The sequence below is a fragment of the Stenella coeruleoalba genome (assembly GCF_951394435.1).
Source record: "Stenella coeruleoalba genome assembly, chromosome: 6".
NCBI lineage: Eukaryota > Metazoa > Chordata > Mammalia > Artiodactyla > Delphinidae > Stenella > Stenella coeruleoalba.
In genome coordinates, this window is record NC_137151.1 from 118990956 (window position 1) to 119011923 (window position 20968).

The 20968-nt window shown below is 43.6% G+C and overlaps 2 protein-coding genes across 8 annotated transcripts in view; one reads left to right on the forward strand and one right to left on the reverse strand.

The window, feature by feature from the left end:
* Positions 1-19591, reverse strand: part of SP110 (SP110 nuclear body protein) — a 40019-nt gene extending 20428 nt beyond the window's left edge. The window contains 11 exon segments of the mRNA XM_079924560.1: positions 1003-1068; positions 2552-2605; positions 3662-3748; positions 5518-5667; positions 7283-7351; positions 9177-9254; positions 11166-11249; positions 12668-12934; positions 15254-15422; positions 17000-17147; positions 19450-19591. Of these exon segments, the coding sequence (XP_079780686.1) occupies positions 1003-1068; positions 2552-2605; positions 3662-3748; positions 5518-5667; positions 7283-7351; positions 9177-9254; positions 11166-11249; positions 12668-12934; positions 15254-15422; positions 17000-17137 (1162 nt within the window). The 5' untranslated portion in view covers positions 17138-17147; positions 19450-19591.
* A 25-nt stretch (positions 19592-19616) lies between these two features.
* Positions 19617-20968, forward strand: part of LOC307187956 (nuclear body protein SP140-like protein) — a 77872-nt gene continuing 76520 nt past the window's right edge. For 3 of the 7 annotated variants that reach the window (XM_079924549.1, XM_079924555.1, XM_079924553.1), the window contains exon 1: positions 19621-19697. The gene's annotated coding sequence lies outside the window, so the exon portion shown is untranslated. Of the gene's footprint in view, positions 19698-20968 lie in introns of all 7 variants that reach the window. The other 4 variants (XM_079924552.1, XM_079924550.1, XM_079924551.1 and 1 more) reach the window with 3 other exon arrangements.

Below are 20968 nucleotides of genomic sequence, written 5' to 3' on the forward strand. Positions count from 1 at the left end.
GCTGAGGCCGTTTCGGAGATGCTACACTAAATCTTGAAACACAAATTTTTTGAGAGTGAAAGAGGTTTCTTTGTTTCAAAAATTACCTTTATATACCCACAGGAGAAGCTTAGAGGTCTGAGTGTCAAGTTTTCCTAGAAGTCGTTGGTGGAGAGAACTCAGCATATGACAAGGAGAGAGTGGCGGCGCTGGGGACTGAGAGAAAGTGACAAGAGGAGGAGAAGGGCGAGCAAGGAGGTCCTAGCCCCCACCCAGGTCAAACCCCAAGATTAAGGGGTGTTGGAAACAAAGAGAAAAATTCGGAGAATGTCCAAAGCAGTGGAACACATGTCATGATTCATGTTTGGGGGCTGACAGGAGATTCCCTCTCAGGGTGCTGCATTCAAGGTCTGGAAATCCAAGGGGATCCCCACCAACCGGCACACCTTGAACTAAAGCAAAAAGAAGGAGAAAGGAGAGGGGAAGGGGAAGAGGAAGAGAATGCAGAGGAGAAGGAGAAAAGGTGATGAGCACAAAAAGGAATAAAGCAAGGATCCAGAAAAATGCAGAGCTACATACATTTCTGTTTCTTATACTGCAAATCACATGATTGTCATGCATGGAGTCCATGCAAGCTAAGCATCGCTTCAGGTGGTTCTGAACACTCAGTGACAACAAATCTACCTCCAGTTTGGGATTGGGAGTCTGAATCCTGCCCGCACGTTCAGGTTTGCTTTGTCTATTCTTCCTGGCTCTGAACTTGCACTGGACACAGTCCTAATCTCAAAATTGACTGAGGCGTTCTGCCCACCTCCACCCCATTCCTTCCCAGTGATAAGAGAAAAGAAATCTGTTGGAATCAACATGGTTCTCCTTTTGTGAGGAGGGGCCTTTGATGGGATGACCTAGGGGTCGAGATGGGGCTGGCCGTGCTCTAGTGACACCCGGGTGGGTGGCCGTGTGGCTGGAGAGAAGAACCCTGATGAACATTAAGGGAATGACGACTTCACCCTTCTTGCTTACCTCTTGGGAGACTTTTTTTCTGTCTTTTTTTTGAACTTGACCAGCTATGTATTTTTCTCTTCCTTCCTAAAACAGAAAAGAAAATCATCTCTTATAGCTATATATATTGATCTACAAGCTTGAAATGTCAATACGTTTTAAGTAAAATTTTTTTCTATCTTCCCATCACTTTGGGGAGGCAAGAAAACCAGGAGACCTATGCGAAGAAAGTACTCGGAAATGAAAAGGGATTGAATAAAGAAGTAATAGAGATATACTAAATTATTAACATTAAAATATATCATTTTCTAATTAATAACCAGTTTTTTCAAGACTAGAAGAAAATATAGAGAGAGATTGTTATAAGCCATAGATATAAAAGATCTTCTTAGCCAAAGAAGGAAGGTCCTTAGCCAAGGACCCAAATTGTAAAGGCAGAAGATGAACAAATTTGACGGCTTAAAAATTTTAAATGCCCATACTTCAAAAATCATCCACACGGTGTTAAAACGAAAAAGGGGAAAATCGCAATATATGTAACGTTAGGGGGTTACTGTCCTTAATAGATAAAGCAAAAGATGAATAGTATGCTGGGAAAGTGGGCAGAAAGCATAAATGGGAAATGCTAAAAGAGGAAATACAAATGACACATTTATTTTAAAAGTGTCTTTTTTTTAAAGTTTTTTTTTTGATGTGGACCATTTTTTTAACATCTTTGTTCAATATGTTACAATATTGCTTCTGTTTTATGTTTTAGGGTTTTTTTGGCTCCGAGGCATGTGGGATCTTAGCTCCCCGACAAGGGATCGAACCTGCACCCCCTGCACTGGAAAGCGAAGTCTTAACCACTGGACTGCCAGGGACGTCCCTAAAAAGCATCTTTAGATCACCAATAATCCCCTGAAAATGCATTGTTTAGTTTTAATTATACCCAAACTTTTAAAAAGTTTTATCATGTCTGGGTTGATGAGGATGTAGTTAATGAACACTCGTGTGTTATTAAAGGAAATGTAAACAAATACATTTTCTGGAGAACAGTTTGGTAACAAATATGAAATTTAAGATACATAGACTCTAACCAAGTAATCTCGCATTTAGAAATTAATCCTGAGGAAATTACTGGACAAGTGTGCAAAGATACCAACACATACAATATGATTTCTATTTTCAGATAACAATTGGATATAGCCTAACTTACTACCAATAGATTATTATTGAAACAAATTGTTAATCACACAACAACGAAAAAGGTGTTTTAAAGTGTTTATAGGATGGACTAGGTAGTATGAGCATGTATATATATACATAAAGAATGTATACATTCTTTATAGCCACTGCTTTGGAGGGGATGATGTGGTTTTCTGTCACACACAGCAAGCTAATTTCAAAGGCTACAGCATATTGCTTTTATAGTATGAAAACATTTCTATGTTGAGAAAAGCACACATCTGTAAAACAGCACACATCTTTTTCTGGCTTAGATGTCTTTTGTAGCCCGAAGGGCATAAAAACCAGTAAAAATAATATCAAACCCACCCTAATAGAGACCAAATAAGTTCTTTACACTTACGTTTTCCCCCAGGAGATTCTCCCAAAGGCAGTTTGCTTCCCTTATCCATGGGATCTAGAAGGTATGAGAAAGAAAGTGATTTTTAAATAAGCAATCTTTATGTTTTGTGACCACATTCATTTCAGACAATACTGAGTTGGTAAAGCTTTGACAGTATTATTTCTATCCCTTTCATTATAAAGGAGGATGATGGTTCCTGAAGAGGGTTCTAGGGACCAAGATGCTAGTCCTGTGCCAGCCAGCCTTTATCCACAGGCTCTTGGGAAAACCCATTAATCCTTTACATCTCAAATTTGAATAAATCGTTCAACTTTCTCCAAAGGTGGTTGTGAAAATAAAATATATTTTTCAGGATAAAATTAGAAATATACATTGTATGAGTCAGTGTAATGCAGGAAAACCTTGCTAAAAATGATAGTTTGTATTTTAATACGGTCAAATATAATTCATTCTTTCTGACAATAATTAAATATTTGTCATTTGAAAGTCACATTTGTTGTGTGGGAGTTCTGTGAAGATGTGACACAGTGACTGAATTACCAGCAAACAGAAGAATGCTCTGCTTTTTTTTCCCTCCAAGGATAACAGTAACAATGTGAGTAACAGTGGCCACGGTGAGGGGTGAATTAACGTGCACCATTTTTCCAGCGTATATCCACAACAATGTCAGACGCTCGTGCTCTGTCATAGTATTACATTTGTGTTTATGATGAGCTGTTCTCATCTCAATTTTCACAGAAAGGTCATGTGAGAAACATGGAGATTGGGATCTTAGGAAAAACCTGGATGGCTTGGCACTGCAATAAAGTACCATGAATATACTTACAGCATGAATACTTGGCAGTGGGAAGCTGCCCCAAAATTGGTTCTTGAGGGTGAAAAAAACTTACTCTTTTTATGTATAAAGCACAGATAAATATATCCAGTACAGAAATGGATATATAATATACTTGTAGTATTGAAATATCCTGGGGGGTAGGGTTCATGATTAGAAAAAAAATCTAAATGGGCAGTGATAATGAAAAAATGGCTGAGAAACTCTGACTCAGAGTAAAACAGCTCTAAGTTTGGGCTCCTGATGACCATACTGAGAGACTTGCAATCCCTCACCTTTACCGTGGGTGAGTCTTGGTGGTGTGCTGGGTGGCTCCTGGGGTCTCTTTCCTTCATCCATCTCTGAAGTGTCATCACTGACCTCTGAAAAAAGAAACAACATTCATCTTATATCTCAGTAAATGCCCTCTAGAAAGTCCACGCGGAATCTCCCAGAGACCCAGGAAGGACCTTGCATACTCTGGAGCTGAAGGCTGGAGGTTCCAGTCCTGATGAGACCCTGCGACTACCTCCTGAGAATAATTCTACCGCTGGTCCTGTCTGCCACTCAGGGGAGGAGCAGAGCAAGGCTGGTCCGCAGTGGTTCCTCCACTAATGGAATGTCCAGTGGGGGGCAGTCATCTGAGCCCCTGGACCAGAGGTTTCGGGGAGCCCCGGCAATACTTTCAGGAGACCTTCAAGGTCAGAATTGTTTTCATAATTAGATGTTCTTTGCCTGTTTTTGCTATGGTGACTTTTGCACAGATGAAGCAACAGTCAAGGCAGGTGACAATTCTGGTGCCTCAGTACAAATCAGAGCGATGTCCCCAAACCTTAGAAGGTAGCATTGCCTTCTTCACTACCACTTACTCAACATGGAAAAAAAAGGCCAGTTTCATTTAAGAATGTTCTTGATGAAACAGTTAAAATTATTAATTTAATTAAATTTCTACCCTTAAGGACACACCTTTTTAATAGCATATGTAAAAAACTGGGTAGGACATGTAAAGCAGTTTGCTGCATCTGGAAGTACCATGTTGTCTCAAGACTAATACTCAAGTGATTGTTTGAGTTGCAAGCTCACTGTAAAATTAAGTGAACCAAAATTTTCTACTTGTTTATGATATTATAAAATCATGAGTAGAAGATCCACTCAAAACACAAGACAGCATAAGACATTTTATTACAACAGAGTATATGGTCTCAGACTCTATGTTACAACTAACCTTTAAGAAACTATCCCTTGTTGAGTTTTGGTGTCGTATCAAAAGTGAATATCCACAGATATCTCAAAAGACTGTTAAAATACTCCACCTTTTTCAGCTACGGATCTGTGTGAGGCTGGATTTTCTTCCTACACTTCAACCAAAGCAACAAATCACAATTGACTGAATACAGAATCAGGGATCAGAGCCCAGCTGTCCTTGATGGTGGAGGTGGGGGAGCAGGGAATAGGTAAAGGAGATTAAGAGGTATTGGGCTGGCCAAAAAGTTTGTTTGGGTTTCCTGTAAGATGTTAAGGAAATACCTGAACAAACTTTTTGGCCAACCCCGAACAAACATCCAATTATAAAATAAATAAGCTATGGGGATATAATATCCAGCATAAGAAATAAGGTCAATAATATTGTAATAACTGTGTACGGGGACAGATTCTTACTACACTTATTATGGTGATCATTTCACAGTGTATGCAAATGTCAAACCACTATATAGTGTACCTGAAATTAACATAATACTGTACATCAAACATATTTCAATTAAGAAAAAAGAAAAAAAATTCGAAAGAACCTTTAAAAATAGAAGGCAATTGTTAACAAGATATAGATTGATGCTATTAAAAATGTTCCCTCTCAGCTTTCAATATAATACAATGAAGATACATACAAAAATATTAAGAAAGCACATGGAAAAGATAGTGAAAAAATGTTTTTCTTTTTTAAGAATCCAGCCATCTTTGATAAAGGTAGACATTAAAGAGATTTGCAAAAATGTACAATGATACCACTCACCTAATTTTTTTATTTGAAAAATATATTTATTTTTCCTAAAAATATGTTATTTATGGTAATAGGTAATTGGTTTCTTGTGGGCTGCAGGAGAGACCCTCCCACGCTGAGCATTCAGATGACAAATTCCATCACCAGCCTTACCCTCCGGTGCAGGCGTTTGGCCACATTCTGTCCTTCTCTTTCTTGCTCTTGTCATGACCTTTGTGTTCCTGGTTGAGTCGTCCTCCCTGTGAGTCACCTGCTCCGCCACGTGGAGCATCGTTTGGATTCCATGCCCAGGTAAGGCTGCCCCTGGCCAAACAGTGATTTGTGAATAGTTTTTACTGGGGTCCCAGTGGCGCTCCTCCTCCCCCTGACAGTGACCTCCTTCTCACACTCCCAGTCCCCTCACTTTAAGATCTCTATACCCCTGTGCCTCACTTTTCTCCTGCTATTTCTCCGTAATTATATATTTTTTCTTGTGTACACCTTTCTTTCCCCCTCCCCGGCCCCCAAACTCACCATCTGCTCTCACTCTCTGTGCAACCTTTTGAAATCAATCAGATAAATCTGGGGGAATCCCCGAGCACTGGGGCTGATTTCCTGTTTCCTGGCTTGAGACCCCTGCTGCCAGAAAGTGCCACATCCTAGTAAACATGGCCGGATGCTCTGTTTTAGCAGAGGAGGAGTCTTGTGAAGCACTTTTCCAGGTTCCCTAGGGCCAGTGTGTGATACAGGAGACAGGAGGGATCCAGGGGTCCCTGGGTGCCTCCAGTAGGGAAAGTGAAAGGTATCAAAGAATTGAGAGGCAGGGGCCCTGCCATGGGGAATGAGGCTGGGACCTAGAGGATTTGCAATGCCAGGTGAGGGGTGGTGGTGTTAGCGTTAGGGTTCTCTTCTCCCTTTATTTTGCCAATGAATTTTGTATCTGTATCTTTGGACCAGGTTTTTTATCGAGTGTGCCAAATTGGCACACTGTGGGGAAATTAAGTTTCCTTGATTGCTCAGTGCTTCTGTAAAAAGCCCGAGCCTCCTGAGACACAAAAGTGTATACAGTATAAAGATAGGGGAAAGCAGCAAAAAAAATGTTTTCTCTTTTCAGGAGGAGAGGATGGCTGTCCTAGTCCTGTATATAAACAGGGCAGAAAATCCATCATGCTTTCTCCTGTGTCTGTAGGGTATAACCCGCCACTCACACAGAAAGATCTCATCAGCTCTCTTCTCAAGCCTGTGGGTCTGCGTGTGGGGGAAAAATGTTGCCGTGTTGAGCTGCTTGTGAACAACAATAAAGAATTCTTTTCCCCGATCCAGGGGCTTTGTGTTTCTGCAATATTCATATACATAAAGAACATCACTCTGCAGGAGGGGGTAATATCTCAGAGCCTCACAGTACTTGACGAAGCACATACCTGGCACACGTGCATAGAAGGTTAGCACAAATCTAGAAACGAGCAGGTCAAAAATTGAATTCTAAAAATTTCCTCCCAATATATTTGCATCCTTTCTCAGCAACGGCATCACCACTCACCCAGCCATTTAAGTCAGAACTTGAAGAGCAAGTCTTGATTTCTCTCTCTCATCCCCAGCTTCCAATTTACCAAGGCTTATCAACTCTACCTTCAACTGACCTTGAATAGACCCTCTTCTTCTATCTCCACGGCCAGATCTGAATCCAGGCTACTATCAACTCCCACGGCACCTGCCCTCACAAGGGGTTGCCCTCTTTCCATTCTTTTCTATTTCCAATTCATTCTCTATGTAACACCAATATTGGTCTCGTCGTTTAAAATTGGATCATGTCACTTCACTGATTAGATCTCTTCAATAGCTCCCCATTGCATTTAGAATAAAATCCCACCTCCCACATCATGGCTGACAAGGATGAGCTGTCTCTAGCCTCCAGCCCCCTCTTGTGCTCTCATCTTACCTCTCGGGAGGCTTTTTTTCTGGTGTCTCTTCCTTGAGGTTAACCAGATACTTCTTTTTCTCTTCTTTCCTAAAAAGAAAAGACACAGATCATCTTTTATAGCTACAAACATTGATCTACTAACCTCATATGTCAACAATTTTTAGCTTTTACTTTGGGTCCTCAAACCACAGTGGCCAGGAGGTCATTGGTGACCTTAGGTGATGCTGAAATTCTAAAGTGGCAGAGGAGAGAGAGAAGTGAAGAAATGGAGACAATAAGTTTAGCTAACTCATTTCTAGAAGTTTGGTTGTGAAACGGAGGGGAGAGCTACGGAGGCTGCTGAAGTGAGATGAAGATCAAGAGAAAGTTCCTTTTATGAACTGTGATAGGCTTGGGCATTGGTTGAATGAATGTCCTTGTGAGAGGGAGATGCTGAATTCTCAGGGAAGAGAAGGGACCATGGATACTGTCAGAAGAGGTGGAAGGACTGCCTTGGAGAAGAAGAAGGAGCTGGAAAGGAGAGGAAAGAAGCAGTTGGGGTTTGCAGGGTGGGAGCAGGAAGTGACAGAATTCCCATCTGATTTTTTCTATGAAACAGGAGTAAAGGTCATCTGTCATGCAAAAAAGGAGGCAGTGAGGCATCAGAGGTTTAGAAAAAATTGCTCAAGGTTTGAAAGGATTGTCACAGGAAGTGGAGCTGTGACACAGTGTAGAGGGATCATTTGTGCTGGAATTATGAAGACACAGTGGGTACGCACTGCTCAGCTGTGTGCCTGTCCCCAGCAGTGCCTGATTTCAAATGCAGTGTGCAGGAAGGAGACAACAGTTTCCTCAAACATCTGCCAGAGAGTTCTAGGAAAAGACAGAGAGACAAGGCAGGTGAAGATAGCAGAAGGTTACTGAAACGATGGGTCTTCAACTCTGAACTGGTAAGAAGGGTCATGAAAGAAATGCAGATGATGGATTGGAGAAGCAAAAGGCCAGTGGACTGGTCACCCAAATGAGGTTGAAGGACAGCTGCAGAGGAAACAAATTGTAAGGAAGAAATCGGGGGGGGATTTTTTGAATTCATTTTTATAGATTGGGCTGAGAAGGAGAGATCAGAAGTTGAGCAATAGTTATAGAAGGAGCAAATTTCAAGCATTAAATGTCAAAAAAAAAAAAAAGGAAATCTCAAATTAACTATTGGGAAGTTGAGCCAGGTTTAAATGATGAAAAGGCCTGTGGATCACCTTTGGGTTCGGGAGGGCAAGAATGGGTGGGGAGAAAAGGTCACTGGCAAGAAGCAGAAGAAGGATTTGAGAGGTCAGGATATTGGATGGGTCTGTTATCCACGTGTACCTTGAAGATGTCCAGGATGATGGCAGGACTTGAAGTGACAGAAAGACTCTAAGTCAGCCTTGAGTTCTTCCAGGGAGCAGTGGGAAAGTCAAGAGATGATAGTGATGAAAAGGGAGTGAGCATTTCACTAGAATGGCTAAGCCTCAAAGGAGGGGACGGGGAGCAAGGGGCCGGGTGGGGCAGCGTGTAGCAAGGGGTGGCATCCAACCTGCCTTCAGCCATGGGGTGAGTGGTAGCAGAAAATATGCAGCCTTGTCTTAAGAGGAAGCAGAGTCCTCTCGGGGAACAAACTTTCAGTTAAAGAGGGAAGTGAGACTAACCCTATAAGAAGCCGTGTGTGTAGGAGACCTTGATGATTTCAGAACAAACAATTCCGATGGGTGCATATTTCAATGGCCATAAATGCCTTCTCGTTTCCCTATAATATTCATGAAGGCCTCAGAGGAAGACGCAGTGAATGGGAAACAAACTGTATTGGGCACGATGACTATAACCACCTAGTGGGCGCTTATGATAAGATGCAGCTCCAAATTCACCCTCCTGAGATCTTCAAGAGAAAGGCAATCCTTACCTTTCTTGCTGGGAGGTGCCCTGGATGCCTCTTGGAGCTCCTTGGGGTCACTTTGTCCAGGAGCATCATCTCTTATCACTGACAAAAAATATATAATTCACTTTAGAACTGAGAACAGGCTGACGAGAAAGTGCTGAGGGAGATTGGTGGGAGAACCAGAGGGTGGAGAGCACCCGCAGCACAGGTCTGGCGACTCGCCAGGGTTCCCTGGCTCTGCCTTGGTTTGATCAACTTGTGATTACTGCTACCTGTGTGATTATCACAGTGAACCAGGGAACAACTGCTCCGCAGAGGAGGGCTCAGTTTGAGCCCTTTAGAAAGGTTTCCCTTTCTAAGACTCTCAGCAGCTAGTGTGCGTGGTGATCTTGAATTCTGACGGCCACCACGAGGATGAATGCTTTTGCCACATGAAAAGTACATGCTATTGCTCAGACGTCTGTGATGTGATCTTTCTAAACTGCTGTATCTGTGATTATTTCATCTTGAGAAATAGTGAAGGAGGTTAAGTGCCTTATGTATTTCCACCTATTTGCTGTCGAAGGAAGCAGGGGTCAGCTTGTACTTGCCAGTGCTTGTTAGCAGCAAGAACATACAAAGTTCCTCTAGCTTTTGCTGCACGAAGAAAGACAGAAGGACTTGAAGCCATGACAGATAAAGACCCATCTCACAAAAGGCGGTCACTTCCTTGTTCACACAAGGCTGTGAGATGTGTCTCAATTCCATCTTACACAGGAATAGCTAACTGAGGCAGCTAGCAAGCAGTCGTTAGACTTTAAGAATGATTTGTTTCATTTCAAATTATTTAAATATCTTAAAAATCCAAATGATGAACAAATGACGAGGATTGAATGTGAAAGTTCCCCCAGTCAGGGTGAGGGCTGGGAGTGAGGACCGTCCACGTCTGAGCACCAATTCAGTGTCTCTGTTTGCTTTGCATTTTGATGCAGCAGTTTGGACATTTGCCTTCTTGAAGTGGCCTCAGAGAGTGGCTGAGTCAAATAGTCCTGCCTTGACTCAGCCCCTTGTCCTTTCCCCAGGGTTCCCCCCACATTGCCTCCTGGCAGATGAATGTTCTCCCTCTGTAGACCCCTTAGTGGTGTTTGGAGTCCAGGTCATGATACTGAGCAGGACACTGTGGGGCTCGTGGGCACAAAAGCCTTTCTGTGTCCCCCCATTTCTCATTTCTTGAGTATAGGAAATAGGCTTCATTCAGCCTCCATGACCTTCCCTGAGTTCCAAGCAGCAGGTTCAAACAGATGCTAATTAGGGAAGGGAGGGAATGTGGAGACAAGGGAGGACCCGGTGAAAGAAACAATAGTGCAGCCTTGGGGCAGGGTCCTGGTTCCCCCTCAAGGGATACGCATAAGGGCAGCTTTGAGCTGTTTTGCAGATACTGAAACCCCCACCAGGTGGAAGAAGTTAACAGGATGCTGCCCACAACCACGTAGACCCCAGACTGGTTGAAGCCAGAAGGTTGATGATGCTGACTCCCACTTACCACCAACCAATCAGAAGAATGTCCACGAGCTGATCACGCCCCCTTTGAACTATTACTATGAAACTTCTCACTACCCCCTCCAAGTTGGGACACACAGTTTTGAGGGCACTAACGTGCTGTGGCCCCCTTTGCCTGGCAAAGCAATAAAACTATTCTTTTCTGCTTCACCCCAAACTCTGTCTCTGAGATAGAATTCGATGTCTGGGTATGGAGGCTGGATTTGGCTTCACTTGGGCAAGTACTAATGGGGCTCCTGTCCCTCGCCCTCAGTGCCGCTCCCGGTCCACCTTTCCCAGACCTGTCTCCCTCACCCTTCCCAAGGACTCTCTCTCCCTTTCCAAGCTCCTGAGGATGGGGTGAGCAGCATGAGCTGGGCCAAGATGGTGATGGAGAGCGGAGAGGAGAGCCCCGTGCGCGGATGACCCAAATGGCTTCTCTTCGTGGTAGATGTGAAAGCTAACATGAGCCTAAGTTGTCCAAATCAAGATTACCTGGCACGGGGCCTGATGGAGCGCAGGACATCTCTTGAGTGTCTTCTTTATCTTTTGTTTGGGGGATCAGGTTGTCACTGGACACTGAGCAGAGGAAGAAAAGGAATTTCAGATCCGAGGACCCAAGAGCAGGAACCAGAAGTGGGAGGAACAAGAACAATCTATTCCAGCAGGTAACAATGATGGGCCAACCAAACACCAAGGTCCCTTGAGGGTGGGGTAGAGGGGACAGGGAACAATTATTTCCTTTCTTTCTTTCTTTCTTTTTCTTTTTTTCTTTTTTGGCTGTGTTGTGTGGCTTGCGGAATCTTAGTTACCCCAAAAGGGATCGAACCTGGGCCCATTGCAGTGAAAGTGCCAAGTCTTAACCACTGGACTGCCAGGGAATTCCCCAATCATTTCCTTTCAATCAGTCACTTACTAATTTAATAACACAGGCACTTTTTTTTTTCCTTTGAAAATCTAGAGGATGGACTCTTTCATTGTTACTGGCTTCTGGTTATGCTAACCTTATTTGGATGGTACTTTTTAGATGGGTGGAGAAAACATCCGGACCAAACAGGGCCCTTTATTCTCGGTATTGGAGAGCTCAGAACCCATGATACCATTTTTGACAGCGGCCAATAATATTCCACATTTACATTTAATGTAATCAAAGTCCTTTATCCTGATGGTTGGGGGAGATAAATGACACAATTTTAGAAGCTAATCAGGTCCAGCAACCTTTAAACATTTTATCATCTTTTCTAATAATTTTGATAACCTCCAAACCACATAAAAACGAATATGGTTGAAACTGAAAGGTCCCTGTAATCAGAGGGTGAGCAGTCGGTCAGCACCGAGGGTGGGTGTATTGCACAAGTTACTTTCCAGTTCAGAACAGTGTGTTTTGAGTGTTGGTTTGACAGGGCTCTTGGACGTGATAGCATCAAAGTGGCTGTGATGGCATCCCTGACAAGAGGTCCTGAGCCGTGCGTCGGCCCCCGTCTCGTTTTTTTCCTTGTCACTCCCAGTTCTTTTTCCTGGGGCTCCTGCCACAGCCCTCTTGGCTTGTAGGTGTGTGTCCTCCCTTCACAGCCACCTTGAGCTGGGCAAGTCGGCCCCAAGCAACACTGCCTGAACAGGAATGGGGTAGCTTGGGCGTCTCTTGTGAATTTTCATCACTTATTTGGGATATCAAGTTGTCATTGGTCATTGAAGACAAGAAGAAAAATCACAGGTTACAGGGACAGGGTGTCAGGGAGGAGAGTGGAAAAAATGTCAGGGGCAGGCAGAGTACCAAGGGCCAAAGGGCAGAGGGTTGGGCTGTTCAAGGGGTGAGAAGCAGGTGTTCTGGGGCTTACCCAGGCCCCTGGCAGTGCCCACATCCTTCTTGGAAAGAGCTGTGTATGGTGGTGCATGCATGGGAAGGAGTAGATCAAAAAGACAGGACCCTGAGGTTCTAGGGCCACAGGCACCCTAGGCTGGGGCTGCACAGGTGTTGGACAGGGTCTGTTTCTCACCTGGAGTGAGCCTTCCTTCCTGGGTGATTCCGGGGAGAGTCACGGTGAGGTCAGCAGGGCTGGGATGCTCGTGCAGGATCTCAGCGCTGGGCTGGGCAGGTGCTCCGGGCTCGCTGACACTGGGTGAGCAGGGTGGGCGGCTCGATGGGGGGTGTTGGCAGGTGGGCGGCAGCAGCAGTGCCCTGACGGAGCTCCTTCCTGCTGGTTTGGCTGCGGCTTCGAGAGGAATCGTTGTGATTCTGCCCCACCCTCCATTGGAAGTGACAACTGGGATTGGCGAAGGATCACACATTAGTACCTCGGAATTATTTGGAGAAGGGGATTTCTTTATACTTGACATTCAATAGGACAAGGGCGTGGAGTCTTTCACTCTCTCACAGGTGTGCAGAACTGAGTCATCATCATCATCGACCATTTGTGGTCCCTTTAGATTTTCTTTCTTCAATTTGAACATTTAGTGCTATAACACCTGCTTCTAACCTCTGATCTCATACCAAAGTGGTTTCACACATGAAGTTGAGATTGACTTTGTACCCAGGGATTTATTTTCTTTAGTTTTGGCTTCAGAATTTAGACAATTACGTACAATGCTATAATGTTAACTGTCATCCTTGTTTTAAGAAATAAATATCTCACACCTCCCTGGAGCAAATAAGAGACAATATAAATTCCTTCGCACAGTGTATTAGGACCTCTATATTCTGGTTTCTGCTCATGTCTGCAGACTCGGTTTCCATGTCTTCTCACCTTGCACCCTGTGATCTGGCCACACCAAACTTCTCTCCCATCCCCAATACCCCAGGCCCTGGGCTTTCTGCATGCCATTCCCCTGCAAGGCCAGGGTCGGGTTTCTTTTATGATTCTACTCTATTTATTTCAGAAGTAAAGTTGTCTCAACCAGTGAACAAAAAGAGGAAAGTAAGGCCAGATTTTGGAGAGGGTCCCAGAGCAAAATCGCAGAGTTGGATCCAGAAAGATGCTGGAGCTCAGCCAGGCCAGGGCTGTGGGGTGGGTTGGAGGTACATATCAGTGTGTGGGTCCCTCTGACTCTTAGATTTACTTAGCCTGGCCTTTGAGCACATATTTCTCCCAGCACTGCCCTGATCCTGCCAAGAGCTCAGGCCCACGTGCAGCTGTGCCTGCCTGGGGGAGGACTCTTCTCTTTTGCTGCTGCTTTAGCTCAAGGAATCATTTCTCCCTTTGAGGAGGAGCCTCTTAATGGGAAAATATCAAAGACCAGATGAAGCCGTCAACAGGCTAGCCGCCACATAGCCATATCTCCCACTGCCACTAATAAGAATGTCACAATTCAGTGTGATCTCCTGGTCCTTCCCTTGTTGTTCTCAGATAAATGAACCACGTACTTTGACTCAACTAAGTGATCTTACTGCCTGCTCCTCCTACTCTTGCTACTTTCTTCCCAGCAATGTCACTGCTCTTTTTATACTCCTTTACTTATTCAGCTCTTTCTCTTTCCTCAAGGAACTTCATTCTCTACTTCTTTCTCATACTCTCTCTTTCTATCTCTGTGTCCACAGTTCCCCTTCCTTCCTCTTTAGCTACGTTTCTTCCCTCCTCTAGCTTTACCATCTGTCCTCCAGCTGTCCTAGTTTAAAATAGTGGCCATAATCTTGGAACCTGGTATTAGGAGACCCAAGCAGGACTCTTGGCTCTGCACTTAACAGACAAGTAACTTTGGGGAAGTTCTTCTGAGCCTTAATTTCCTTATGTGTCGTATGGGGATAATAATGACTTCATAGGATTGTTCTAAAGATGACATAAGATGATCATATCAAGTGCCTGGGATAATGCCTGGCACATAGTAGGCCCTCAGAAAACAAACCAAACCCAAACCAAACCAAACCAACAACAAGGACCTACTGTGTAGCACAGGGAACTATACTCAATATCTTACAACAATCTATAAAGTGCCTGGGATAATGCCTGGCACATAGTAGGCCCTCAGAAAACAAACAAAAGCCAAACCAAACCAAACCAACAAGGACCTACTGTGTAGCACAGGGAACTATACTCAATATCTTACAACAATCTATAATGGAAAAGAATCTGAAAAAGAACATATATATATATATATATATATATATATATATATATATATATATATATATATATATATCTATCTGAGTCACTTTGCTGTACACCTGAGGCTAACACAACATTGTATATCAACCATACTTCAAAAAAAAAGATACTTATTATTATCCATCCCCATCCATTTCTCTTCCTCTCTAGCTCTCCTTGTCCTTCTGCCAGACTTGGTCTCTGTCACTTTATGCATCCCCTTCCCTAGAGACTGTCCAGTATGCTAAATTGTACAATTTCCCCCCAGCTCATAGAACAGGTAAGACAGAAATGTTTGTGTCCTCTAGAAATTCATCTTAAAGAACCAGGGCCAGGGGCTGCTTTTCCTGTCCCACTCGTGAGAGAGAACGGTCCATCTCTTCCCAAAGAGAAAGTGGGCAGTTCAAGTGCACGTTCCACAAGGCAGAAAACCAGCCCAAACTTTTAGCGTGGCAACTTCTATCATGTTTCTATAGCCCCAAAGTTATTCCAGAAGCCTCATACCCCTTTTGAAGCTCTTGAGGGTCGTCATCAAGTTCGGGTATTCACTCAGGTTTATTTGGCTGAACAACGTCTCCAGAAATGACAGACTAAACGTATTCTCCAGTTGAGTGAGGATGTTGTACACGACCCTGGATAAAGGGACCATATTTCTACAGGCTTCCAGAGATTCCTTTAAAAGCGAAGTAAAGGATTATTATAAATGGTTATAACATGGAATGGAGATTTAGTACACACTTGTGGTTTTCTAAGCTGTAAGAAAGTGATTCTGCTCTCTTAAGAAGGAATTTAGTGCAAAATGTCAATAGTAAAATTCTCTGACATAGAGAAATCACAGTTCCACAGGTTTACTTTTGGAGCTTCATATATATATGGATGGTCACAGGAATTCAGCATTCTTGAAAATAAGGGTCTTGTGAACCTTATTTTAGGTATATTTGAGGGAAGAGAGAAATGTTAAGGAAGGAAAGTGGAGTCAGAGGCTGCTACTGTGTAATTCTCCAAGGCTTTGGGCAGGACCCTTCAGCAATGGACCTAAGAGTTGGTCACAAGTGGCAATTCTGTGGATTTCTTGTTAGCCTCTGCTCTCTCTTTCCTTCTCTCTTGGACTTGAAATGGCCTAAATGGGAAATCAGAGAAGTCCTCCTGATGAGAGGTTGGCCAAAAGGAGAAACATGGCAGGAGAGAATCAACTACAAAATACTTACTGAGAAATGACTAGGCTCCGTGAGCTCATCCTAGGGTACCTAGCAACAGATAAGACCAGCATGGTGCTACCCATGTTGGGGGAGAGGCACTGTCAGGTGGAGAAGATGGGCATTAAATAATAAACACAAATTTAAAAAATACTCAATTCCTGTTGACAGCAGTGTTATGAAGGGAAAGCATGGATTGTTATGGGGAAGAATAATGAGGGGGTCTTAATTAGATGAGTGGGCCAAGGACCCTCTCTGAGGAGTGACATCTGAGTTATGATATGACAAAGGGTTGGATCCAAACAGGCCAAGACTGGGGGAAGATTGTTCTACCAGTGCTAGCACTTTTCTGGGCTTGGGGCTCAGGAAACGCTTTAAACAACCAAAATTATATGAAAAGAGTGCCATTTTTGTCCACATAGCCATATCTCCCACTGCCTGTCTTGCTTCCCATCAGAATGGACTGTGGGTCACAAGCTCTTAAGCGTTGAGATGGTACCCTTAGTGGGTTGAATGGTGCCTCCTCATATCCAAAGATATGTCCGCTTGAAACCTGTAAAAGTGACCTTATTTGGAAAAAGGGTCTTTGCAGATGTAATTAAGGATCTTGAGATGAGACCATCCTGGATTACGGTGGGCCCTAAATCACAGTGACGAGTGTCCTTGTAAGGGAAGAGAAAGGGAGAAGACACAGAGAGGAGAAGGCAGTGTAGAGATGGAAACAGCGAGTTAAGTGACGTTTCTGTGAGCCAGGTTTACCACGGATTGCTGGTACCACCAGAACACAGGAGAAAGTCTCGAGAAGGAATCAACCCAGTCAACACCTTGAGTTTGGACTTCTAGCCTCCAGAACTGTGAGAGAACACATTTCCTTGTTTTAAGCCATCTGGTGTGAGGTCACCTACCCTGGACACCTTCTTTCCCTGGTAATGACCATTTTTGTCTGGAACTTCCAAATTCTAAAAGCCCCGGGGTCTTGTGGTTTGAGACCTCAATGATCCGGCATTCTTGGTGGGGGCTGGGTTGCCATGGCAAAGCGGTCAATGTGACTTACCTGGTACAGTCTCTCGGTGATGAAGAAGTTGTCTCGGAGACCTTCGAAGAAGGGAAATGGCTTGTTTATGGCATAAGCAATCTCCAGCTTCTGATGTATAAAGTGCTGTAGAAGAACCTCCTTCAAGGTCCTGGTCATGGTGAATCTCCTACGGAAGAGGCACAAGAGGAAAAGAGAAGCAAAGACTGAGGAGTTAGGGGAGCCGCTCTCCGTGTTGTACAGCATCTCGAGACAGGCATCCTGGTCCCAACGGCATCCCTTAGCCGTCTGAAAAGCCACATCTGCCAAAAAGACTCATGGGTATAGGAAGCAGTGACAATGCCCAGCAACAATAGAAGCTGAAAGTGACCCACAATGTGACATTGAAATCCCAAAGGGGCTGCTGGTACTAAATAGAGCTACTATGTACCGTGAGCTTCCTGCATGCCAGACTGTGTACTAAGGGTTTCACATGCAGTAACTTATTTGATCTTCACAAAACCCTTTCAGTCTGGATTGCACCTATTTATATTGTCAAGGACGCTGAGACAGAGAGAGGTTTAATAACTCGCCCTAAGTTGCAAAACTTGGAAGTGGTAGAGAGGGACGAATTCCAATTTTCTGGCTCCAGGTGTGTAGTCTTAAATACTATGGTCTGTGGCTACACTGAGCTGAGTTAACCAAGATTGCCGGGACTCAGTTTAAGTATACACTAGCAATGCTCACACAAAAGGGAACGCTCAAAGACGAGTAGGAAGATGGAAACCTGATAATATTTAGAAACTTTATTAAACCACCTACAATCTCTGACACGCAAACAGGCCTGACATAAATAAGAACACGAAGGATGTGAAAGGCATGATTAGCAAAGGTGACTTGACTGATTTATTTTATGTGTCAATTTCACATCTCAGAACAGACATGTCTTTTCCCGTGCCCATGCGACATTACAATATTTGACCATTGGTAGGCCATGAGAAAATATTGGTAAGTTATAACAGGAAGAAAATGTACCTATGATATTCTTGACAAATTGTCAAGAAAAGGGAGTCACTGACAAAAACTTCGATCACCTAGAGATTTCTTTAAAAACAAAACAAACATGGATTCCATTTTTCCAACTTCACCTTGTGTCAAAGAAAAAGTTGAACTGTTAATTAATGACTATTTCTAGGGATTTAATCCCAGTGGCAGATTGAGCGACCCTGTCTCTTTCTCCTCATTCCCAAATAGTTAAGGTTAACAGGAAAAAATATACATTGTATAAAACAATCATTCCACAACAGTACTAGAAAACAAGAGACGATGCCACAGGGGATCTAGAATTGTGATGAAATCCTAGGAGATAGAGAACAGATGGGAAAGAAATCTACCGTTCACCATCTGCATAGGGGAAGGATATTGCAAAGATCAGCACAGAGCCAGAAAACACCAGAATGATCACATGCTAAGAAGAGGAAGGGGCCCTGGATGACTAATTATACTACAGCATTCAGAATAGAACATCCTCCATAACCCTCATTCTTCATCTGTTATGATTGCCAAGGATGAACATGAAGCACAGAGAGGTTAGGCAACTAGCCCAAGGTATTTGGTGGCAAGGCAGAGCTCACCTGACCAAAGTCCCATTTCTCGCTAGTGCATTTTACCGTGTCTCATATATGAGCATTCAGGTTTGTATGATGTAAAGGGGTCTGAAAAATGAATAGGCAAAGACAAACATTCAGTGCAAAAGACATAAACAGGCAACTGAGTCAAATGCACAATTAATATGTAAAAAACATGGTAACTCACTAGTAGTCGGAACAGTGCAAACAAAAATAATTTAATAACGTTTGCCTATCAAATTAGTCAGGATAAAAATAATAGCAATAATCATAGACAGTCCTGGTGAAGATGTAAATAGGTCCAAACTTTCTGGAGGTTAACTTAGTAATCGGTACCAAATACCCTAAAATATGTATTCCCTTGAGTTCTAAATTCCACTTCTGGGAATTTATTTCAAGAAAATTATCATGAATGTGCTTAAAGAAAAGATATTAAAAAGTTAATACACTCTAGAGGAAATTAAATGTACTCTCCTTATTTTCTCTGTTCCACTAGCTTCCCAACTACCTCTAGTCACTTGTACAATGAATAACGGATGAGTTGCCCTTTGGGGGCAGAGTGCAGGATCACTCTGCATGGACAAGGAAGGTACAGAGCAAATCTCAAGTTCCATCCACAATAACAGGCTAGAGTTTAGGGAAAAAAGAACCGAACTGTGTGTTTGCTCCCCCTCTTCATCCGTCTTCTTTTTAAGTCTCCTATTAAATCCCATATCCCCTCTCTACCTCTTTGGAAACCATTATTTTACAAAGAAAGAGCCTCACAGTTTAAACTGTTGAGTTTCACCCTGCAGCTGCTGCCAGGGTCTTAACTGTAAAAGCCAGTCACCAAAAGTGAATAAAGCAGCCGAGACGAAAACCCACCTGGACGCTGAGATTGCTCCCTGTTCCTGCCCCCTGCTGGGTCCAGGGGCTGGCCGGGGATGGCTCCTGGGAGACTGAGAGAAGGGCAGGGAGATACCAGTGGACGAAACAGGAAGTCTGTGCTTTTCCACACACGGTGAGGGCCGGGCTTCCGAGGAAAGGAAAGTGAAAGTAATTGGGCGGAGCGAGCAGAGCTAAAGACAAGGCCGCCCGCAGTGCCTGCAGCCTCCCTCCACCTCCGGAAACTCGTGAGATTCCCAGGGCATTTGGGGGTCGGGGGCGGGGGTTGCTGCCTATCGGGCCCATCCTGGGGAGGTGGGTACAAAGGGGAGGAGGCATAGGGTCCAGCCCCAGGGTCCCCGGGAACTGGGAATCCACCATCTATTGGCCTCCTTACCCACTTTTATTTCCCCAGAACGCGTCCTCCTTCTATACTTTTTGGGGTGATGAAAATGAACCTAAACTGAATTGTGGTGATGGTGATTGTTACACAACTGAATAAATTTACTAGAAATCATCAAACTTAAAAAAAACAAACAAAAAGACAAAGGGGAGGTTTGGTGACTCAGAAATGCCTGTACTTTGTCAGGATAAAATGATTACCAAAGAAAATTGAAATCAAAGGAAACCTGAATATAAACTGATATCATGCAGTGGTAGGCAGCAGAACTCCAGGCAGGAAGGTGTGTCGGAGCCAGGCTGGCAGTTGGGAGCTGGAAGTGTGTGGAAACTGGATCTAGGGCAGAACCAGGGCCAGGAGAAGACCCTAGGGCAGCCACTCCAGGGAAGCAGGGCATGCCCCCTCTATACATCCGATTGAAGATTTCTAATGTGTGTTGGCATGTAGGGTCTGTGAGAAACCCTTTAATGTAGAAATCTGTTTAACTTTATTTAAATCAATGACTCTCAAATGTATTCGATCCATGGGTTCCCCCTCCAGGACACCTATAAGGTATCCTATCCCTCAGAAAAAAGATGGGAAACAACAGTTCTAGGGTCCAAGAATCCTTGAAACTAAGGCTAACCTACATTGGGCAAGAGCTCAATTTTATTGAAGTATAACATGCATTCAACTTAAGTGTGCATGTTGATGAATTTTAACAAATGTATTGGGTTGTCCAAAGTGTTCATTCAGGTTTTTTCATAAAATCTTAAGGAAAAAGCCAAACGAAGTTTTCGGCTAACCTGATAATTACAACCACAATTAAGATATAGACCATTTCCATCACCCCAGAAAGTTCCCTTGTGCCCTTTGCAGGTAGCTTCCTCCCCAAGCCAGCGTCAGGCACTCACTGATCTATGATGTCTATGACTATCGCTTTTCTATGACTACAGATTTGTTTTGCCTGTATTCAAGTTTTACATAAATGAAAACACACGGCATGCACTTTCTGATGTAGGGCTTCTTTTGCTCATCATAATGTCTGATCACCAGGATGTCACCGACATAACCGATCCATGTGATGTTCTTTGAGAGGTCCAGGTGATACAGATCTCTTGGGACTAGGGTACCACAAAG